Below are 20,178 nucleotides of genomic sequence, written 5' to 3' on the forward strand. Positions count from 1 at the left end.
GGGGAGATCCTTTGAATGCAGGAGGTTGAGGCTGCAGTGAGCTGTGATTGCGCCACTGTGCTTCAAACTTGGTGACAGAGCAAGACCCTGTCTCACACACACACACAAATTAAGTAAAGAAAAAAAAAAGAATCAAAGAAAAAAAATAATTCCCCCAGCTTAAGTCCATCTTTATTTGTTTGGATAAGCTATAAAATGTCAAATAATGCTGCTAATGGACATTTCTAAGTCTCCCAAAGGAGAAACTGAGCACATAGTATGTGCTGCATTTTGTATACAGAATAAAAACAGAGACAAGATTTCTACCCTCACAGAACTTAAATTCTTCAGGAGAATGACACTGAAGTCCTTAATTGGACTTCTCTCTTCTGTATTATGTTCCTCAAGTGGAGGTATATGGTGCTTAGTTATGAAAAGTACCTCCGGGGCTTTGATCTTCTCAATAACTCTTTGAGGCTGATATGAAAACAGTAATTAGAAAAAAAAACAACATGCATCCAACTTATATAGACAGTTGATGACCAAAGCTAGAATCCAGTTATTTCAGTCTCCCATGTATTTTCTTATTACTTAAGAAGAGTCTCTATCTCTACCTCTTTCTCTCTTCTTTCTCTCTCACTTTTCTTAGAAACATGGGTAAGATTTTCAGAAATAAGAGAAACTTATTAATAAATGAAAAATACTAGGAATTCTCAATGTTTCTTGTTTTAGCCAGTTAATTTTGGCCTTCATTCAATGTGACTGTCCCTTAATAAGCAGCAAACTCCACTGAGAGATAGACACTAATAATCAGGATTCTGAAAATTCATTCTCATCCCCGTCTCCAAACTTTTATAAAAATTATTATAAAATCATACACTTTTAATATAGGAAATTTCTCAAATACAGAAAAATTTAAAGTAAAAAACTCACACCTAACTTTCATCACTAAAATATAATCACTCTTGACACTTTGATATCTTTCTCTCTAATATTACACCAATTAATTTGCTTGATATAGTGAATATTATGCTGTTATAATTGTCCCCTGCCTTTTTTCCTTGCATATTAGCATAGATATTTTCTGAGGTTATCACAAACTCTGTAAGCACGTTTTATATTACTACTTTTTTAAAGAGGATGTATAATTAATTCATCCATATATATGTGATTAAATATTCAGGTCACTGCTCATTTTTCACTGTTATAAAATAAAGCAGCAATGAATACCTTTGGCTGATATTTTTTCCTGTACTTGGAATTATTTCTGTAAGATAGATTTCCTAAAATTGAATTCATGAGTCAAACAGACTTAAGTTTTCCTTATGTATGTTTCCTTATTCATTTGAATAATTTTCGACTCCCACTTGTTTTATTTAACCCTTGTGAGCATGTGATAGTCTCATTTTTCAAAATATCTTTGCTGTTGTAATTTGCATTTCTTTGTAGTTAGCATGAATATTTCAGTATGTCTTCTTCTGCGTACCAGTATACTACATACTTTTTTGTATGAATTGCCTATTTGCATCTTTTGCTCAGTTCTATCAGACCTTTGAATTTTTTCTTATCCATTTATATGAGCTCTTTATATATTAAGAATATTAACCTATTGTGATATTTGCAATAAATAGCTATATGGTTTGTTGTTGGCTTTAAATGTGAATTTATTCAATTTTCTTCATAATTTTGTTGTTTTTATAGATTTCTTTAAAAGTAATACTTACAATTATTTCCATATTATTATTTATTTTCAATGTCCATTACTAGCTCTTTCCAGTCATCACTTTTACTCTCATGTTCTTAATTTTTATTCATATCTTGGCTCCATTGACCATCTTTATTAGGATATTTGGGAAATAATACAATTTATACCAAACACACATCAAATCTTACCTTATTTTCTTCTTACAAAAACCCTAGGAAGAAGCAGTTTTTGTCTTTATTTGAATGACACAGAAATCAAGGTTTTTGAGCAGTGGAGTATTTCTTCAAAGCCACACAGCTAGTAAGTCATGAAGCTGGAATTCCAAGAGTTGCCACTTCATTTTCTTCTTTCCCTTTATCTTACTCAGTTGTCTTCTCTCCTCTTAATTTTGTCATTCATTTAAAAACATTTCTTGTGCTATTATGGTAGATTTATTTTAATAGAGGGCAGTGACTTACTCAGAGAGATGATTCTCTAATGGAGTTTTAAAGATATTAGAAGTTGATAGAGGAGGCCGGGCGTGGTGGCTCATGCCTATAATCCCAGCACTTTGGGAGGCTGAAGTGGGTGGATCACTTGATGCCAGAAGTTCAAGATCAACCTAGCCAATGTGGTGAAACCCCATTTCTACTAAAATTACAAAAATTAGCCTGGTGTGCTGGTGCAATCCTGTAATCCCAGCTACTCAGGAGGCTGAGGCATGAGAATTGCTGGAACCCAGGAGGTGGCGGTTGCAGTGAGCCTGGATTGTTAACACTACACTCCAGCCTGGGCGACAGAGTAAGACTCCATCTCAATAAAAAGAAGTTGATAAGGGAGATAGTTCATGGCAACGGATCTTTCAAGGCACACTAATGATAACTTATGCATTTAGCTTACTAGTGTAATTTCCATAAATCTGCCTCTGATGTCATATTCTCAGCACTTAATATTTTCTACAAACATTTGTTGAAACTTTATTTTGTATAAGTCTCTGTCCAGTTTGAATATTAAAAAAATTCATAATCATATGAAACATTAATAATAAATACAAAATGAGAGATGCTGATACTGAAAAGTAGGATTGCAGAGCGGTAGAAAATATTTCTGGCTGGAGTAGATGGGGAAGGGTTCGAAGAGGAGTATAATTCAGGTTTCTATTTGCCATCAACTTATCACATGGCTAAGTCACTAAGCGACTTAATTAAAATTAAATTAGTTTATCATCATCTGATCACCATTTCACACAAGTCATGTCTGTTGCTGTATTGGCTAAATGATGGCAAGACAAACAACCTCTGAAAATGATCATATGGACCTTCAGAATCTGGATTTTTTTTTCATTGCAGGGTCCATAGAAGCAATCTGATGTAATCTGACATGAGTTCAAGTACAGTCATTTAATATCCCCTATCATTACATCAATCACATGTCCTTCATACATAAAAATCATTACACATGAAAGGGTGGAGAGTGTGTGGATCCCTTATTATTGTTAACACAAGTGAGTCATATGTCTTGCTCTTTGGACTGGGTGGAAACTTGTATTCTTTCTCTTCCTCAGGTCAATTAAGTTCATTGAGGTGAGTTGCATTCCTTCTTTAAGCATGTTGAACCTTCAATTTGGACTCAGATGGGCTAAATAGAGGAGCTAGGAAAAATAGAGAAAATAAATTATTAGAAAGATCAGAGAAAGATACATAAGATTTACAATAAGAGTTATGAGAAGAACATTCAAAAGAAAAACCGTAGGAGAAGGAAAAATAGGTGAATGCCTTTTTAATTTATATAAATGTGTTGTTAATACTCATAATAAAGGACTCAGAGAGCTGGGATATGAGAATAATAGGTCAAACATATATGGATAAATAGATGTGACTACATACATGAGTTGCAAAGAATGCTAAGGAGGGCAAAAAGAGATTGAGAAGAGGGCATTATTACTAATATATAGCAATGTTGAATGTTTAGGGTGTTTCAGGCACTGTACAAATCTTTTAAATATACAAATCACTTAATCTTGCCATAACATTAGAAGATACTATCTACTCTTTACCAAAAAGGTAACTGTGGGATAGCGGAGTTAAGTAACCCATTCAAACCTACGCATAATAATCAGCAGAGATGGTCCTTATCTAAGTTTTTCTGCCTTTGAAGTCCAAATAGTTTAATGGAGCCAGGTACCAAAGAAGAAAACTTTTGTAAATTAATTTACTTTAATGATTTACATGTGGAAAAGCACAGAGTGAAAAGAGCATATCATCTGAGAAGCCCAGTGAGTTTGGCTGAAATGGAGTGAACATGTACATGTTGAGGGTGAGGAAGATGATTAGAGAGAAGCGATGTGTTGTGGTTCTTAAAAGCTAAGAGGAAACTGTTAGATATGATATAGTCTGTGGCAGGGAGCCATTGCAGGTTTTCCAAGATGGACTCATAAGGAGAAAACACTTCATGGGGCTGGAAAAGGCAGTGAAGTGGAGTGTCCTATGATAATGTACTACAGTGTAGGGTAGTGGTTAAGAGTACAGTTATGAGAGAGGGACTATTGGTTAGCAGCTTACCTGCTGTGTGACTGGGCAAACAATGCAAACCTCAGTGTCTTTTATTGTAATGTGGGCGTAACAACAATAGTAACTACTTCATAGGATTCTTGTAAAGATTAAATGACTTAATCTCTTTGAAGTGCTTGGCAGTTCCTGATAAATGACCAGTAGTTAATAAATGTTAGTTGTTATGATTATCATTATCTATTATTACTCCCACAGATACATATAGAACAGACTGCAGCAGAGAGGCAAATCTTTAATGTTGTGAGACTATAGACAAGTTGGTGAAACGGCTACATGAGGGCGGAGGACAAGAAGGTGCAGATTGTGGCAGTCACTTCAAATGGAAATATCACTGCTTGAATGAAGGTATGTGAGTGTCAACTTGCAAGGGGACCAGGTAGGTTTCACCAGAAATTAAGGAAGCTTAAGGAGAACAGCCAAGTTCAGCTTGACAGGAGTGGTGGTGGCACAAATGCAAGACTGGTGTCTTTCAAGAAATCAAGGACTGTTGAAAGTAGCAAGAGCTAGTTTGTTTTAGGTCCATTATGTTTTATATTCACACTTTGATGTCAGTGGAGCAAAGAAATTGAATACAATATAATAGAATGGTAGAATCTTATTTTTAAAATCTGTGTTATTCTGATCTTTAACTTACTTATATCCTTGATAGAGATCTTTACCTGATGCTCAAGATTGTAGAAATAGTATAATCAACATAACAATATAGCACTGTATTTATATCCTGCACTGTTTAGGGAGGGTTTAAGGCCATTCAAAAGGATACATACAATACAACAAGATTACATAAATGAAAGGTGAGATAAAGGAACAAAGCAAAACAAAAGTGAAAACAGAGGTCATAGGCACAAATAAGATTAAAATGCATGTGATGAAGATGAAAGCTTATACATTTACCCCAGATGGACCACAGGGTTGTTGTTAAGCCTTTAAACAGTGAACAATGCTGTACACATGCATATGCAATTAGAACATGTGGAAAAAATAGTGGCCTGTTAGAAGCCTAATTAACAATTTGTAAAAAAAAAAAAAAAGAGGTCAGGCGCAGTGGCTCACGCCTGTAATCCCAGCACTTTGGGAGGCCCAGGCAGGTGGATCATGAGGTCAGGAGATCAAGACCATCCTGGCTAACACAGTGAAACCCCGTCTCTACTAAAAGTACAAAAAATTAGCCGGGCATGGTGGCGGGCACCTGTAATCCCAGCTACCTGGGAGGCTGAGGCAGGAGAATGGCATGAACCCAGGAGGCGGAGCTTGCAGCGAGCCCAGATCCCAGATCGTGCCACTGCACTCCAGCCTGGGCGACAAAGCAAGACTCCGTCGCAAAAAAAAAAAAAAAAAAAAAAGAAAGAAAAACAAAAGAAAACTTAATTGTATTGTAAGGCCAAGAACAAAGTATATCAAGGTAAGGAAAATTTGTAGTCAAGAATAGAAAAAAATTATGGCTTTGAAGTATGAGTTATTTAAAGAAAGTGGAAACATCCTCAGACTGCAGTAAAAAACAAAGTGATTTTCTTCTTCTAAACTTATGCAATAAACTGATAGGTAATATGTGAAAGTCATAGAATGTAGACTAGAGGATACAACAAACCTATTTCCTCTATGTTTGTAAGAAGCAAGAAAAGCTCTGATGTGAGTTAGCATTGCTTTACAATTTTGAATTGTGCAGATTGCACGTACTTTTCCTCAGTTTGAAGCAAATAGTAGACAGGAAAAAATATTAAATGTTGGCAGTAAATATGGAAGGAAATTACAACTAATGTAATATGCTAAAACATGCTCTGTTTATTTTACTAATTTGAATTAAAATGTAAGAATTTGAAATGCCCTGGAAAAACACGGGCATTGATCTGACTTCTGAAGTTTTAAAATATTACACACTTTGAAATAGCATTTGTACCTTGAAATACCTGTCTCCATATATTTTTTAAAACTTCCTTTTTCTTTCATTCCATTTATCATCAAATAGAGGATGAACAGATATAACTCAGAAACTGTCAAACATGCTGAAGAAAGACCACTGCAGAAAAATTTTTCCTAGCCTTTTCAAAGGTGTTAGGAAGCAGAAAGGTGATACAGAATTGGAGAGGTCGGAGTTTTTGTATTAACTGTATTAAATACGAATTACGAGAAAATTTCCCTTCACTACGTCATGTAGTTATACGGATATGAAGACTTATGTGAACTTTGAAAGACGTGTCTATATAAGTTGAAACGTGCCCAATGATTCAGCTGATGGGCGTTTCTCTACTTGCCCTTTCTAGAGAGGGGCAACGGAAGCGAGAATATTCCTCCTGGAAATTCAACCTGTTTCGCAATTTCTCGAGGAATCAACATTCAGTCAATCTGGGCCGGGAGCAGTCATTTGTGGTGAGGCTGATTGGCTGGGCAGGAACAGCGCCGGGGCGTGGGCTGAGCACAGCCGCTTCGCTCTCTTTGCCACAGGAAGCCTGAGCTCATTCCAGCAGCGGCTCTTCCAAGCTCAAAGGAGCAGAGGCCGCTGTTCGTTTCCGCTAGGTCTTTCCACTAAAGTCGGAGTATCTTCTCCCAAAATTTCACGTCTTGGTAGCCGTTCCAAGGAACGCGAGGTAGGGGCACGCAGAGCTGGGAGCTACTGTGGGACAGTTCCCAAGTGTCAGGCTTTCAGATTTCCTGAACTTGGTCTTCACGGGAGAAGGGCTTCTTGAGGCGTGGATAGTGTGGAGTCCTCTGGCAAGTCCATGGGGACCAAGTGGGGTGAGATCTAGACACAGGAGCTCCTGGAGCAGCGCCCAAACCGTAGTGGCACTGGACCATGTTGCCCGGTGCGCGCACAGGCCGCGCGGTGCGGGGACCTGGTCTCTGAGCCCGCGGGCGGTGGGTGGGAGGAAGCATCGTCCGCGGCGACTGGAACCGGGAGGGAGAACCGCACTGGTGGCGGGCAAAGTCCAGAACGCGCTGCCAGACCCCTAACTCTGCTTTCGTGGAGATGCTGGAGACCCCGCGCACAGGAAAGCCCCTGCAGTGCCCATCCCGGCCAGAGCAGCTGGGGCATCACAGCGAGCGCTCCCTTTTACTGCTCTCTGGGTTCGACGGGGGACTAGAGGTTAGTCTCACCTCCGGCGCGCCTGAAGGTCATGCATTTGGCTAATGAGCTGCGGTTTCTCTTCAGGTCGGGATGGATCTTGAAGGGGACCGCAATGGAGGAGCAGAGAAGAAGAACTTTTATAAATTCAACAATAAAAGGTAACTAGTTTGTTTCATTTTCATAGTTTACATAGTTGCGAGATTTGAGTAATTTATTTCTAGCCTCCAGCTCTGAAATAAATGACATATTGTTGTTGTTTTTAATTATTTTTATTTTAAGAAACGCAAGCCAGCCTTAGGCATCAATATCCCTGCCTAGAGCAGAAGTTTTTTGGCTGCGTGGAGCACAGCATATGCATTTTCCCTGTCTTTTTTGTTCTTTCTTTTAATGATACATAATAGTTTACATATTTATGAAATGGGGTACATGGAAGCGTTTTTTACATGCACGGAATGTGTAATGATCAAGTCCGGGTATTTGGAGGATACATCACCTTAGGTATATTTCATTTCTATGTGTTGATAACATTTTAAGTCTTCTAGCTACTTTGAAATATACAATATATTGCTAACTATAGTCACCCTCGTCTGCTATCGAACATTGGAACTTATTTGTCCTATCCAACCGTTCTTAGTCATTCACCAACCTCTTTTCATTTCACCCTTTTACCCTTCCCGGCCTCTTTCCCTTAGTCTTGGTGTGCCTCTTTCTCAGCTTTCCTGCCCCAGACAGGCGGATGCTCATATGTGTTTCTGTCTTATGAACTTCTGCTTTTCAAGTGGTGTTGGTTGCGCACACGTGAGCCATATGCTGCTGGTGATCTGCTCTGTGGTCCAGGCTCTTGCTTCCGGTAAATGGCTATGTAAACATCGCGTGTTTGTGGCCTGGCTGAGACAGAAGGTCAAAAGTACATTTAGGTTGTTAACTGGCAATAAATATCTGTATATAATATTGGTAATGTAATCATATAGGGAAAATAATTATTTAAAGTAAATTTTGATCATGGTGCTCTGCCTTTATAAAAAATTTAAAACTTCACTAAATAGATTCATTGTTAGTAGTTAATTGTAAGATAAACTAGTAAGTTTAATAATATTGGAAACTCTAACGTAAATTATAAGATAAATTAGTAAACACATTAATATTATAAGAAACCAAGCTTTTCAGTGTAAGAGAAAAAATACAAATGTGGAAATCAAATACATTTTTAAAAATAATGTTAAGTTTGAATTGGAAATTTCAATATGAATTCATAATCTTTTAATAGTTCATTTTCAGTCCACTGAAAGGGACAGTAACAACGAGCACTGTTAGTACCAGATCTTGGTTTCTAAATACCATTCCTCCCTAAAAGAAATGAACACCTCAATAGCTAATTTCAGCCAGGTCTGGGGCAGGAAAAATGGAAAGTGAGCCTGGAGTATCTTGTGGTACCTGAAAATAAGGAAGTGGAGTTTAATGGAGTAGTCAAAAGCACACTGAAGCTGTCTGGAAGATGCTTCCAATGGCCAACTCTGGGACAATTTGAGCATCAAAGAACATCATAACTGTAATCGATTTTGAGATACTGAATTCTACTGCTGAATGCTTAATATTCTGAGAGGAGGGAAACTGAAAGAAAGTGTGAGAGGTAGAGAAAATAAAGCAATGATCTTCAGAGAAAAATTCCAGCTATCGTTTTGGAACTTCCATTGTTATAATAGATTCAGGCAAGGATTGTCAATGTACTTAAACCATCAGAAAAATGTTGTATCTAAGAATTTTCTTCTAATGGGTGCAGCACACCAACATGGCACATGTATACATATGTAACAAACCTGCACATTGTGCACATGTACCCTAAAACTTAAAGTATAATAATAATAAAATTAAAAAAAGAATTTTCTTCAGAATGTTTACTAATTGGAAGGAGAATGTGCTTTTCCAATTAAAGATTTTGCAGTTAGCACCTTAACCGAGTGATCAGACCTGGTATCTCTCACGGTAGAATAAACTGTAGTAAATGACTCATCACTTGGATTCTGAGTAAACAACATTACCTAGCAAATATTAATATATCTGGAAAAACATTTAGTCTGAGTACAATTAAACTTGTAGACTGGGGCTGTCCAATAGATATATCATGTGAGCCACATTTGTAATTTAAAATTTTCTAGTAGCAACAGTAAAAAATAAAAATAAAAAGATAAACTAATTTCGTAAATATTTTATAGAGCTCAATATATCCAAAAGATTGGATTTTCTACATGTAATCAAAATGATTAATAAGATAGGTTACATTCTCTTTTATGCTAAATCTCCTATTTGATGTGTATTTTACATTTATTGCACCTCCCATTTGTATTCAGTTTGATACCCAAGATGTGGGACATTCTACAAGACAGCTGTTCTTATTCCTTTACAAAAGTCAATGTTAAAAAAATAAAAGGAGGACTTCTAGATTAAGAAAGACTAAAGAGATATAACTACCAAATGTAGTGTGTGAACATTACAAAACAAAACAAAAGCAACCTAAAAGTTCAACAAGGAAAAAATCCTATGGAAAACATTCATGGGAGATTTTAATGTGCATTAGATATTAGCCAATATCAGAATTGTAATCACTTTTCTTAGATGTGATAATGGTAGGAGAACATGTGATTGAAATTGAAAATTTTTGTAACAAAAATGTTCATATAAACCATGAAAAAGGCTCCATAGAGTGGAGGGTAGGTATTCCACTTTTTGTTTTTAACTTTTTATTTTTGAAATCTTGATAGCTTAAAGAATTATGTACTTATGATAAAAACATTTAGGTAGATTTAACTAAGAAATATTGAGGGTATGTGAAGAGAAACAGTAAAGAAACTTGTATGATCTTTCACGTATTTCTATTACTGGTTCTATCATGGCCTATAGACTTTTTTTTTCAAATTAGAGATTATATTTTAGATAAGTAGTTCTTATTACATTGTGTTCATTGCCATTGATTTAAGTCTATTTTAACATGGGATTGTAAAGAAGCATATGGCTTTGGTAATAGATAATGCTGGGATAATAGTCCTATTTGGAATATGACTATTAGCAAAGATTCTTTATTAAAATGATGTTTGATGAATGACTTGTCTTTCTAAGCACTGTTTTTTGTGCTAATGGGGATAAGTAAGTTATCTAGTAGGGGTGAGAGTTTGTGTGAAAGTGCATTTTAGTGTGATGCAGTGTCTCAGAAATCTGAGGTTGCACCTTATAGTTTGGTGGTCAGGGAACAGACTTGGCATTTAAATATTGGCTTAGTTATAGCTGTGGACCTTGGACAAGTTAAGTTAACTCTTCTCACTCTTCTATGTCTCTAAAAGAACAAAAATGTGTCTTCCTCATAGAATTGTTTATGAATTGTGTGTGGGAAGTGCTTACTTAGCCAGTGCTTGGAACATTATAACTTCTCCAGAGTAGCAGCAGTTTTAGAGAACAAAAAAATAAATAAAAAGCTTAGAGCTAAAACTTAACTATTTATGGCTATTTTTCTCCTTTCATCCTGGTTCCAGGGATACCGAAACCATGCCTTTACTGGGAATTGGGTGGGACCAAACCTGAAGAGTTATGTTTGTGTATTTTATGTCTGTCTAACATTACTCCAAAGCCAAATGGGTAAACTCTGGATTTTTTTCTTTAGAAGTCTCCTCACCTCTTTTGACCTCACTTAGTGTAAAGAACAAAGACAAAGATGAATTTACCTTATGAACTTAAAAACCGTGTAAAAAATAACACAAATCTTTTCTAAAATAGTTTTTATTTTATACCTACAAAAATACAGATGAGGCAGATTTGTCACGGTTGGTTTGCTTTCACATCCTAGGTGGCAGTTACACAGAGTAGAAAATGGGCTACAGAGTTAGATTCATTTGTATCTGGGCTCAAAATAATAGTTGACCTTATGCCTGAGGACAACTTTTTGACAATTTATAGCACATCATTTTTGATCATAGCTTTCTAGCGTGCATTTATTTCATAATGGTCCATTTAGGACTCCAGACATTTTTTTCACAATTAGATTTGCTCATAAAGAGTAATTTAATTTTCTTCTTAGGCTAGTTATGCCCAGCATCTAATTGCCACTACTCTTCACTAGAAAGGGAATGATTAAGAATAATATCTGGATACTAGATGGATAAAATATCTACTGCCATCATTACTCAAATGACAATTAGGGGATTCATAATTAAGGGGAAGCATGAAGGATTTTCTAATTAGAATAAAAACAGGGAACTCTTTTTTCAGTATGTATATTTTTCTAATTGCAAAGGGTGTATGTATGTATTCATCATAGAAAATCAGGAAATGTCAAAGGCACAAGGAAGAAAATATTTTTAGAGAGATTCCAGCACTCAGTGATAACCATGTATGTAGATTTCTAAGATATATGTAAACATATTTAAACATTATAAATGGGGTCATACTATTATTATCCTGTTTTTTAACTGTATAATATAGACATATTTCTTCTTCCTATTTGTCATTAAATATATGTTCTATGTTAATTTGGGTAATTTAAAAAAGTATGTAATTTTTAAAGTTTTATGTAATTCCATTGCTGTTTTGCAGTGAGAAAGATAAGAAGGAAAAGAAACCAACTGTCAGTGTATTTTCAATGGTGAGTTTTGAATTTATTAACTATTCAAAATACTTTGGAAATTTGACATCTCCTTACATGGAAAAGAGATATTTCATCTGATGTAAGATTTTCTTATAGGGTATGTTAATGGAGATGCAAAATAAATTGGTTTGATTTAGCTTATTTTCAGGAGAATGCTGATCATAACTTGCTATGTATATTACTAATCTACAGCTACCATTCCTGACTTAGATTTCAATTCTTCTAATGAATTATGTTGCCAGTGATCCATTACCTACACAAGCACCTCTCCCATCTGCGTAGAGGAAACCAATCACATAGAATTCTGTCTTTAATGGCTCTGAAATTCTGGCAGGTTTTCTAGGTCAAAGTCCGTTGCTATCAATAAAAGGTAGCAATGGATTATTTAATACTATGCAAATTTTAGTTCATTTAGGTTAGTCCATTGCAAATTTTAGTTCAAAATCCATTACTAACAATAAAAGGTAGCAATGGATTATTTATTACTATGATTTCAAATATGTCATATGCCATTATTCCCCTGTGCTAAATAGATGAAAATCTAGAACTCGAAAACCTTATTGTAACTCTTTATTTCATTTTCTGGTTGCACAGTGGTTTTTTAGAAGCTTTTCTTTAATCACACTTGGAATCAGACAGGTATCATCTACGTGTGGTTGGTTGATGACCTCAGTGATGAGATCTTGGCTCACTGCAACCTCTGCCTAGTTATTGACCTCTTATCTACCTGGATTCTTACTTCCTTTTTTCTAAGAGTACAAATTTAGGTGAACTGTTAGGTGAAAGATTCCAGAGATTAGAACCTGGAAGACTACTAAACCAATTAAGTCTAACAGCACATGCTTTATAATTCAGTTATAACACAGCAATTTTTTTAAGGTAAGGGAGTGGATAGATTGTCTTGCGAAATGGATTTTAATAAATTGACTATAAAAATAGTTGTAGGTAGGGAAAAAACAGTCATGTGACTTTTACACTGAGGACTCTATGGTTCCCTTATGTGATCTTCGTTTCTCTGTGCTACTGTTGCTCTTGCCATGACTCCTGAATTTATTCTATCTCTACGCCCTTTGGAATTTTGGTGAGATGAGACTATGTACTTGAGTCATTCTTAGACTACTTGAGTAACCAAGTGACAGTTTTCATTGTTACTTTCTTGTATGGAAAGAAGCGTTTAGGTTAAAGTTGTGTTTATCCCCAGTATTTCAGTGCTCTCACTTTGAGACTTTCAGTTTTTATTATTTGTAGTTAAATTTTTTAAAACCTTAGGAGTCTTATATTTTAGAAAATTTAACAGACCTACTATATAGAGGCAATGTTATCAATAATTCATTTTAAGGCACAAAAGAATAAAAATATGGAGCTTTAATATAAGGTAGTAGTAATAGCACACATAAAGCACTATGTGCCAAGCATTGTCCTAAGTATTTCATATTTAGTCTCATTTAATCCTTACAACTCCTTTTGAGAAAGATACTATCATTATTCCAATTTTACACATGAAGAAACTGGAGCCAGACATGTTCACTTGTCTGAGGATGTACAATGGGGCCAGGATAGAGAGAATATATTCTAAGCCTCTTGATGAAGTACTCTACTACTTAGATAGATTTTCCTCACATCTTTTTCCTGAAAAGTCAACATAGAAAACATTGAATGTAACTTCAATATAAAACTTATAAACACAAGAACATAATAAAAGTTTAACAATATATTGGTGATGTCACTGGCATTGCTTATTAGTAATAGTTTTCAGTGAAGACAAAAAACATTGTGTGTTCAGGGTTTCCAAGAAGCCCAGCTTCAGTGATTCACACTAGGAGGACCCAGAGGATTTATGGCTAAGGTTTATTACAACAAAAAGATACAAGGCAAAATCAGCCATGGTAAAAGGCGAGTGGGGTCAAGTCCAGAAGAAACCAGGTGCAAGCTCCTAGAGTTCTCTCCTAATGGAGTCACAGGGCACACTGAATTTCCCCAAGCAATGAGTTAAGACAGCACTTGCAGAATGCTGTTTATCAGAGAAGCTCATTAGAGACTCAGTGCCCAAGGATTTTATTAGCTACTGATCATGTAGGCACCTACCCAGCATGCACGAAAATTTCAGACTCATACAAGGAAGGCAGAACTGCAGAAGGAAGAATCATATTGTTTATACAGATAGTTTGACCATACTTATCAGTTAGAATGGTGGTAATCCTCCCCAAATCCAAGTTCCAGCCAAGGGCCAACCTTTGTATACAGGCCTTTCTAAACATAGCAGCCTCAGAGCTGCTGTGTTAGCTCTTGTCTGCACACAATGTCTGTTAATTTATTTCCACTATGAGACTTTTTAGCAATCTTAAAAAAGTGATGAAAGAAGTAAGGAATAGATTCAAAATTTTATACTAGCTTTTTAAATTTATATCAGACCTTGTTTCAACATTTACAGAAACACAAAATTAGAATAAAATCTAAAGCAAGTGAGGAAATGCGACCCATAGAGCTGGGCTGCAGTTTCTACACAAAATGAACTTCTTAAAGATTATAGACTCTTGGTCAGGTGCTGTGGCTCATGCCTGTAATCCCAGCACTTTGGAAGGCTAAGGTGGGCAGATCACTTGAGCCCTGAAGTTCAAGACCAGCCTGGGCAACATGACAAAACCCTGTCTACATGAAAAGTACAAAAATTAGCTGGGCATGGTGGCACATGCCTGTAGTCTCAGCTACTCGGGAGGCTGAGGTAGGAGGATCACTTGAACCCAGGAGGTGGAGATGCAGTGAGCCAAGATTGTGCCACTGCACTCTAGCCTGGGTGACAGAGTGAGATACTGTCTCAAAAAAAAAAAGATTATATATTCTTGCAAGAATTGTGCACTGTAGATTGAACTCTGAGCTTTCTATTGTGTGTGTCTTATGGAAACATTAATTTTTTTTCTAAATAGATAATACCTAACGATGTTAAGTGTTTCCCTTGTACCAGGCATTTGTTAAATACCCTATGTTTATTGTGGGACATAATCTTCATATAGGGACATAAGTCCCTGCAATTTAGGAACTTGTGTTATTCTTGTGTTCCAGATGAAGAAATTGACTTAGAGAAGTTAAGTAATGCATTCAAAATCACAGGGTCACATAGCTAGTAAGCAGGGTAGACTCAGATACGCCCAGTTGCTTTTAACAACTGTAATCATTTATGATTGGTTAAACTGTTATCTCTCTGGAATTGAAGAGTTCTTTATTGCTGCTATCTTTTGATCTTCTGACCATCTGATCATCAAAGACTATGCCACCTGGCTCAGTATCCTCCCTTTCCACTTTGCTGCTCCAACCAACTTGGGTGACTTTTATGGTTATATGGATAATCACTCCTTGATCTTCACAGCTGCAATAATCATAAAAACCTACCTGTATCTGAATCTGTTTCCTCCTCCTTCTTTCCAGTTGCGACAGAGTTTTAGTCTTAAGACTAATCACTCGTACTTTCGCTCCTGTCTCCTCTGCCTTCTCAGGGACCTTACATCATTATTACCACTCATTCTCTTCTGTATCTTCCATCTTTCCCTCTCAACTGGATCTGTCCCATTGGCATTGACACATCAAGGCACTGTGATCTTACTGGTGCCCTTCGTGGAGTCACCTCTGCCAGCTCCCTTCACACACAAAAGTGGCCTTTGCGTTCTGTCTCGATTTCACCATTGACTTAGTTCTCAACCTGTTGAAGTTTGGCTCCTGTTCCTGCCTCTCTCTACATTCAGTGGACAGTTTAAAATTCTATCTTGATCTCTCAGCAGCACTTAGACTATTCTCCTGTATTTTTTGTATTTGCTTCTGTTATGTCACAGTTTGCTGATTTTCCTCCAGCTCTTTGGCTTTTTCTTGTGTTGCCCTCACTTGTAAAGTTAAGTTCCTGAACCCGTTATCACAGGAGTCAGAGATGATGTGGACATTCCTATAGTTCCACAAAGCCATTTTCAAATTATTTTTTATTCTCATGCAAACTCCTTTGTCATTTGAGTTTCACTCTGCATAATTATACTATCTTCTATCTATTTTCAGTGGTATCCTCGAATTATACCCCCACCCCCATTCCTTGAGGACTTTGGCATTTGATTGCTTCTACTTTATTCACCTTATGTTCCTGTTATTCTTCTGAGTATTTTGGTAACCTTACAAATAAGTCTCAACATTCTCTGACTTCTTCAGTTCCAACAACCGCGCCCCATAAATTACATGAGTACCTTAGTAAATTGCACGTGTGGACAGGATCTTGGGCTTATTGTCTGGGTGAGCTTTCCTCTATGAAGGTATAAACACACACACACGTGTATCAGTCTTTGACCACAACCTGTGATTCCTTCCAGCTCTGCCCTGCCTCTTCATCATCCCTCTTTTGACATTGTGTATTCATTTCCTGTTGCTGCTGTAGGAAAATAGCACTCGCTTAGTGGCTTAAAACAACACAAGTTTATTATCTTACTGTTCTGGAATCGAATGTTTTACTGGGCTAAAGTCAAGGTATCAGCAGGATTGCATTTCTTCTGGAGGCTCTGATTCCTTCCCCTTTTCAGCTTCTAGAGGACACTTGCATTTCTAGACTCACAGGCCCTTCCTTGCGTCACTCCAACCTCTTACTTCAATCATCACATCTCCTACTGACTCCGGGCCCCCTCCTCCCTCTTATAAGCACCTTGTGATTACATTTGCCCTCCTAGATAATCCAGGGTAATCCCCCATCTGGAGATTTTTTAAATCCGCAAAGTCCCTTTTATCATGTAAAGAAATATATTCACAGGTTCCTGGGATTAGGATTTGGACAGGCTGTGTGGGGAGAATTATTCTGTCTACCACACCTGGTCAAGACTTTACTCTCTCAACTGCTCTTTCATCTCCTAGTATCCCTCCTTCCGTTTTGCTCTTCTAAAAATTTACCCACAGCAGCCACATCATACCACCTTGGTCCCTACCTTAAAACCATTAAATGCTTTCCTTTCTGCTTACACAGGAAGTTCAGTGTAAAACCCAGACTCCTTCCTGTCACAAAATGCCCTACATATCTGACCTCTGTTATTTCTGACTTTACTGCAGACAAATATTCTCCCTCACTCTGCTCTTGCCATAGTGTTCATTCTATTTGGTCCTTGGGACACAGAAAGCTGGTTTTTACCTAAGTACCTTTGCATTGGCTCTTCCTGCCTGGAATGCACTGTCCCCAGATCATCACAGGATGAACTGTATCCTTCCTCTCACTGAAGTCTCATCATGGATGTTACCTCCTGAGAAAGACATTCTCTGACCAGCCAATCTAAACCAGGTGACCCTGCCTGTCTCTGTGTCATACCATGTATGGCTTTTCTCCTGAATATTTATCACTGTCTGATTTCTTTTTTGTGTGTTTTCTCTCTGAAGGTAGGCTCCATGGAGACAGGAGATTTTTTGTATATTTTGTTCTCTACTATAACCCAAATGCCCTAGAACAGTGCCTGGAACTTTCATAGGAACTTAAATATTGAATGAATGTTGAATACATCTATTCCCCCTTTTACTGTATGCACTAGAATGTATGCTTTGTGAGGCTAGGTAGCTTGTCTTACTCACTGTTGTTACCAGTACCTAGAACCAAGCCTGACCTTATTAGGTTCTTTCAAATATTTGAAAGATATTTTAAGATGTTCACATATCCCTTGAATGTTAAATGAATAAATGAATGAATGAATACTCTCTCCAATCCAAGTCATGTTTGCCATCTAACCTGCTGAATGTTACCTAAACCTCTCTCCTGTCAGTACCTTCTACTTCTTTGCCCTGGGAAGCCCAGTCTTTGGCATTAGACACTGATCAACATGCCTTTTATGTGGTTCTGGTTCACCTTCTCTCTCTTTCCTTTTAGCATCTAATCAAACTCTCTTTCTTTCTTTGTTTCTCTCTCTCTCTCACTTTCTTTTTTTAGGTCTTACTCTGTCACCCAGACTGGAGTACAGTGGCATGATCACAGCTCACTGCAGGTTCAACCACCCAGGCTTAGGTGATCCTCCCACCCCAGCCTCTGGAGTAGCTAGGACCCCAAGCACATGCCATCACACCCAAACAATTTTTAAAATTTGGTAGAGAGAGGGTCTCCCTATGTTGCCTAGGCTCTACCAAACTCCTGGGCTCAAGCGATCCTCCTGCCCTCAGCCTCCCAAAGTGTTGGGATTACCGGCATGAGCCATCATGCCCAGCGCATTTCCTTTTTTAAAAGCTCCAATTACAATTAGTTTATACTTCTATTTTACATTTCACCTGTGTTACAATGTTTTTTGGTCTGCCTGCTCTTTGACTTTATGAGACTGAAAAGTCTTGTTATTATATTTTCAAAACCAGTAACAGTACCTGCTTATATCATATATTTGCATATTGTATGCTCAATAAGTTTCTTGTATTCTCATTTTTACCCTCATAACAGCTATGTAAGGTTTTCTGTGTGTATGAATATTTTCCTCATTTTGTAAATTCAGAAACTGAGGCTCAAGGTTATTAAGATTTGTTTCCCCTAAAGTCTCCTTCCTAATAAACTACAGAGCGAGGGCATTTGACTGAGGCTTTTGTCCTACTCAGCATTATGTTACCACTTTCTCAAATCTTCTCACCCCCTTCTCTCTAGAAATCAATCTTGCTTCATGGCACTAAGAAATATGAGGTTCTAGCATCTATAAGGAACTTAAACAAATTTACAAAGAAAAAACAAACAACCCAATAAAAAGGTGGGCAAAGGACATGAATAGAGACTTCTTAAAAGACATGTGGCCAACAATTATATAAAAAAAGCTCAACATCACTGGTCATTAGAGAAATGCATATCAAAACCACTATGAGAAACCATTTAACACCAGTCAGAATGGCTATTATTACAAAGTAAAAAAATAACAGATGCTGACAAGGTTGTGGAGAAAAAGGAACATTTATACACTGTTCAGCCATTGTGGAAGACAGTGTGGTGATTCCTCAAAGACCTAAAGACAGAAATACCATTTGACCTATTACTGGGTATATACCCAAAGGAATATAAATCATTATATTATAAAGACACAGGCATTGTATGTTCATTGCAGCACTATTCACAATAACAAAGACATGGAATCAACCTAAATGGCCATCAATTATAGACTGGATAAAGAAAATGTGGTACACATAGAGCATTGAACACCATGCAGCCATAAAAAGAAATGAGATCATGTCCTTTGTAGGGCATGGCTGGAGCTGGAGGCCATTATCCTTAGCAAACTAATACGGGAACAGAAAACCAAACACCACATGTTGTCACTTAGAAGTGGGAGCTAAATGATGAGAACACATGGACACATAGAGGGGAACAACACACACTGGGGTTTTTCGGAGGGTGGAGTGTGGCAGGAGGGAGAGGATCAGGAAAATAACTAACGAGTACTAGGCTTAATACCTGGGTGATGAAATAATCTGTACAACAACCCCCCATGAAACAAGTTTACGTATGTAACAAGCCTGCATTTGTACCCCTGAACTTTAAAGTTAAAATAAACAAATAAAATATAAAAAAAATACAAAAGGAAATATGAGGATCTGAACTCTTTCAATTTTCTGTCTTTATTCCTGGAAAATTAGTACTCACTTTAATCTCCTTCCTTCTAGTCTAAGATTAAGAGATGTGATTCCAATTTTCCCAGCTCAGCGAGGGGTGTCTTTTGATCAGTCAGCTATTTCTGTTTCCACACTTTACACCCCAAACTTGAGGTTCCCCAGTCTTTTTTAAGCACATTGTGCTCTTTTCTATCTCAGTGTACTGTTCTTTTTGGCTTAAATGCCTTTTTTTAAAAAAATTTTTCCTAACACTTGGTCAACTTTCTTTTTTTTTTTTTTTTTGAGACGAAGTCTCACTCTGTCGCCCAGGCTGGAGTGCAGTGGTGTGATCTCGGCTCACTGCAGGCTCTGCCTCCCAGGTTCACGACATTCTCCTGCCTCAGCCTCCCAAGTAGCTGGGATTATAGGCGCCCGCCACCACGCCCGGCTAATTTTTTTTTTTGTATTTTTAATAGAGACGGGGTTTCACTGTGTTAGCCAGGATGGTCTCGATCTCCTGACCTTGTGATCCGCCTGCCTCGGCCTCCCAAAGTGCTGGGATTACAGGCGTGAGCCACTGCGCCCGGCTACACTTGGTAAACTTTCAAAGCTGGAAGGAAGCATCACCTCTTTTATTGTATGAAGCCTTTTCACAAAGGAGGGAATGATGATTGACTCAGTTTTATGTCTGTTC

At 37.3% G+C, this 20,178-nt stretch overlaps 1 protein-coding gene across 3 annotated transcripts in view; it reads left to right on the top strand.

The window, feature by feature from the left end:
• Positions 1-20,178, top strand: part of ABCB1 (ATP binding cassette subfamily B member 1) — a 220,939-nt gene that overhangs the window by 112,786 nt on the left and 87,975 nt on the right. Inside the window, exons 1-4 of one of the 3 annotated variants that reach the window (XM_055272794.2) lie at positions 6,495-6,600; positions 6,748-6,818; positions 7,382-7,455; positions 11,879-11,927. In XM_055272794.2, coding sequence (XP_055128769.1) covers positions 7,388-7,455; positions 11,879-11,927 — 117 coding nt within the window. In that variant the 5' untranslated portion in view covers positions 6,495-6,600; positions 6,748-6,818; positions 7,382-7,387. Of the gene's footprint in view, positions 1-4,428; positions 4,579-6,494; positions 6,819-7,381; positions 7,456-11,878; positions 11,928-20,178 lie in introns of those variants that run through there. The other 2 variants (XM_055272791.2, XM_055272792.2) reach the window with 2 other exon arrangements.

Source organism: Symphalangus syndactylus, chromosome 3 (assembly GCF_028878055.3).
Source record: "Symphalangus syndactylus isolate Jambi chromosome 3, NHGRI_mSymSyn1-v2.1_pri, whole genome shotgun sequence".
In the NCBI taxonomy this organism is placed as follows: Eukaryota; Metazoa; Chordata; class Mammalia; order Primates; family Hylobatidae; genus Symphalangus; species Symphalangus syndactylus.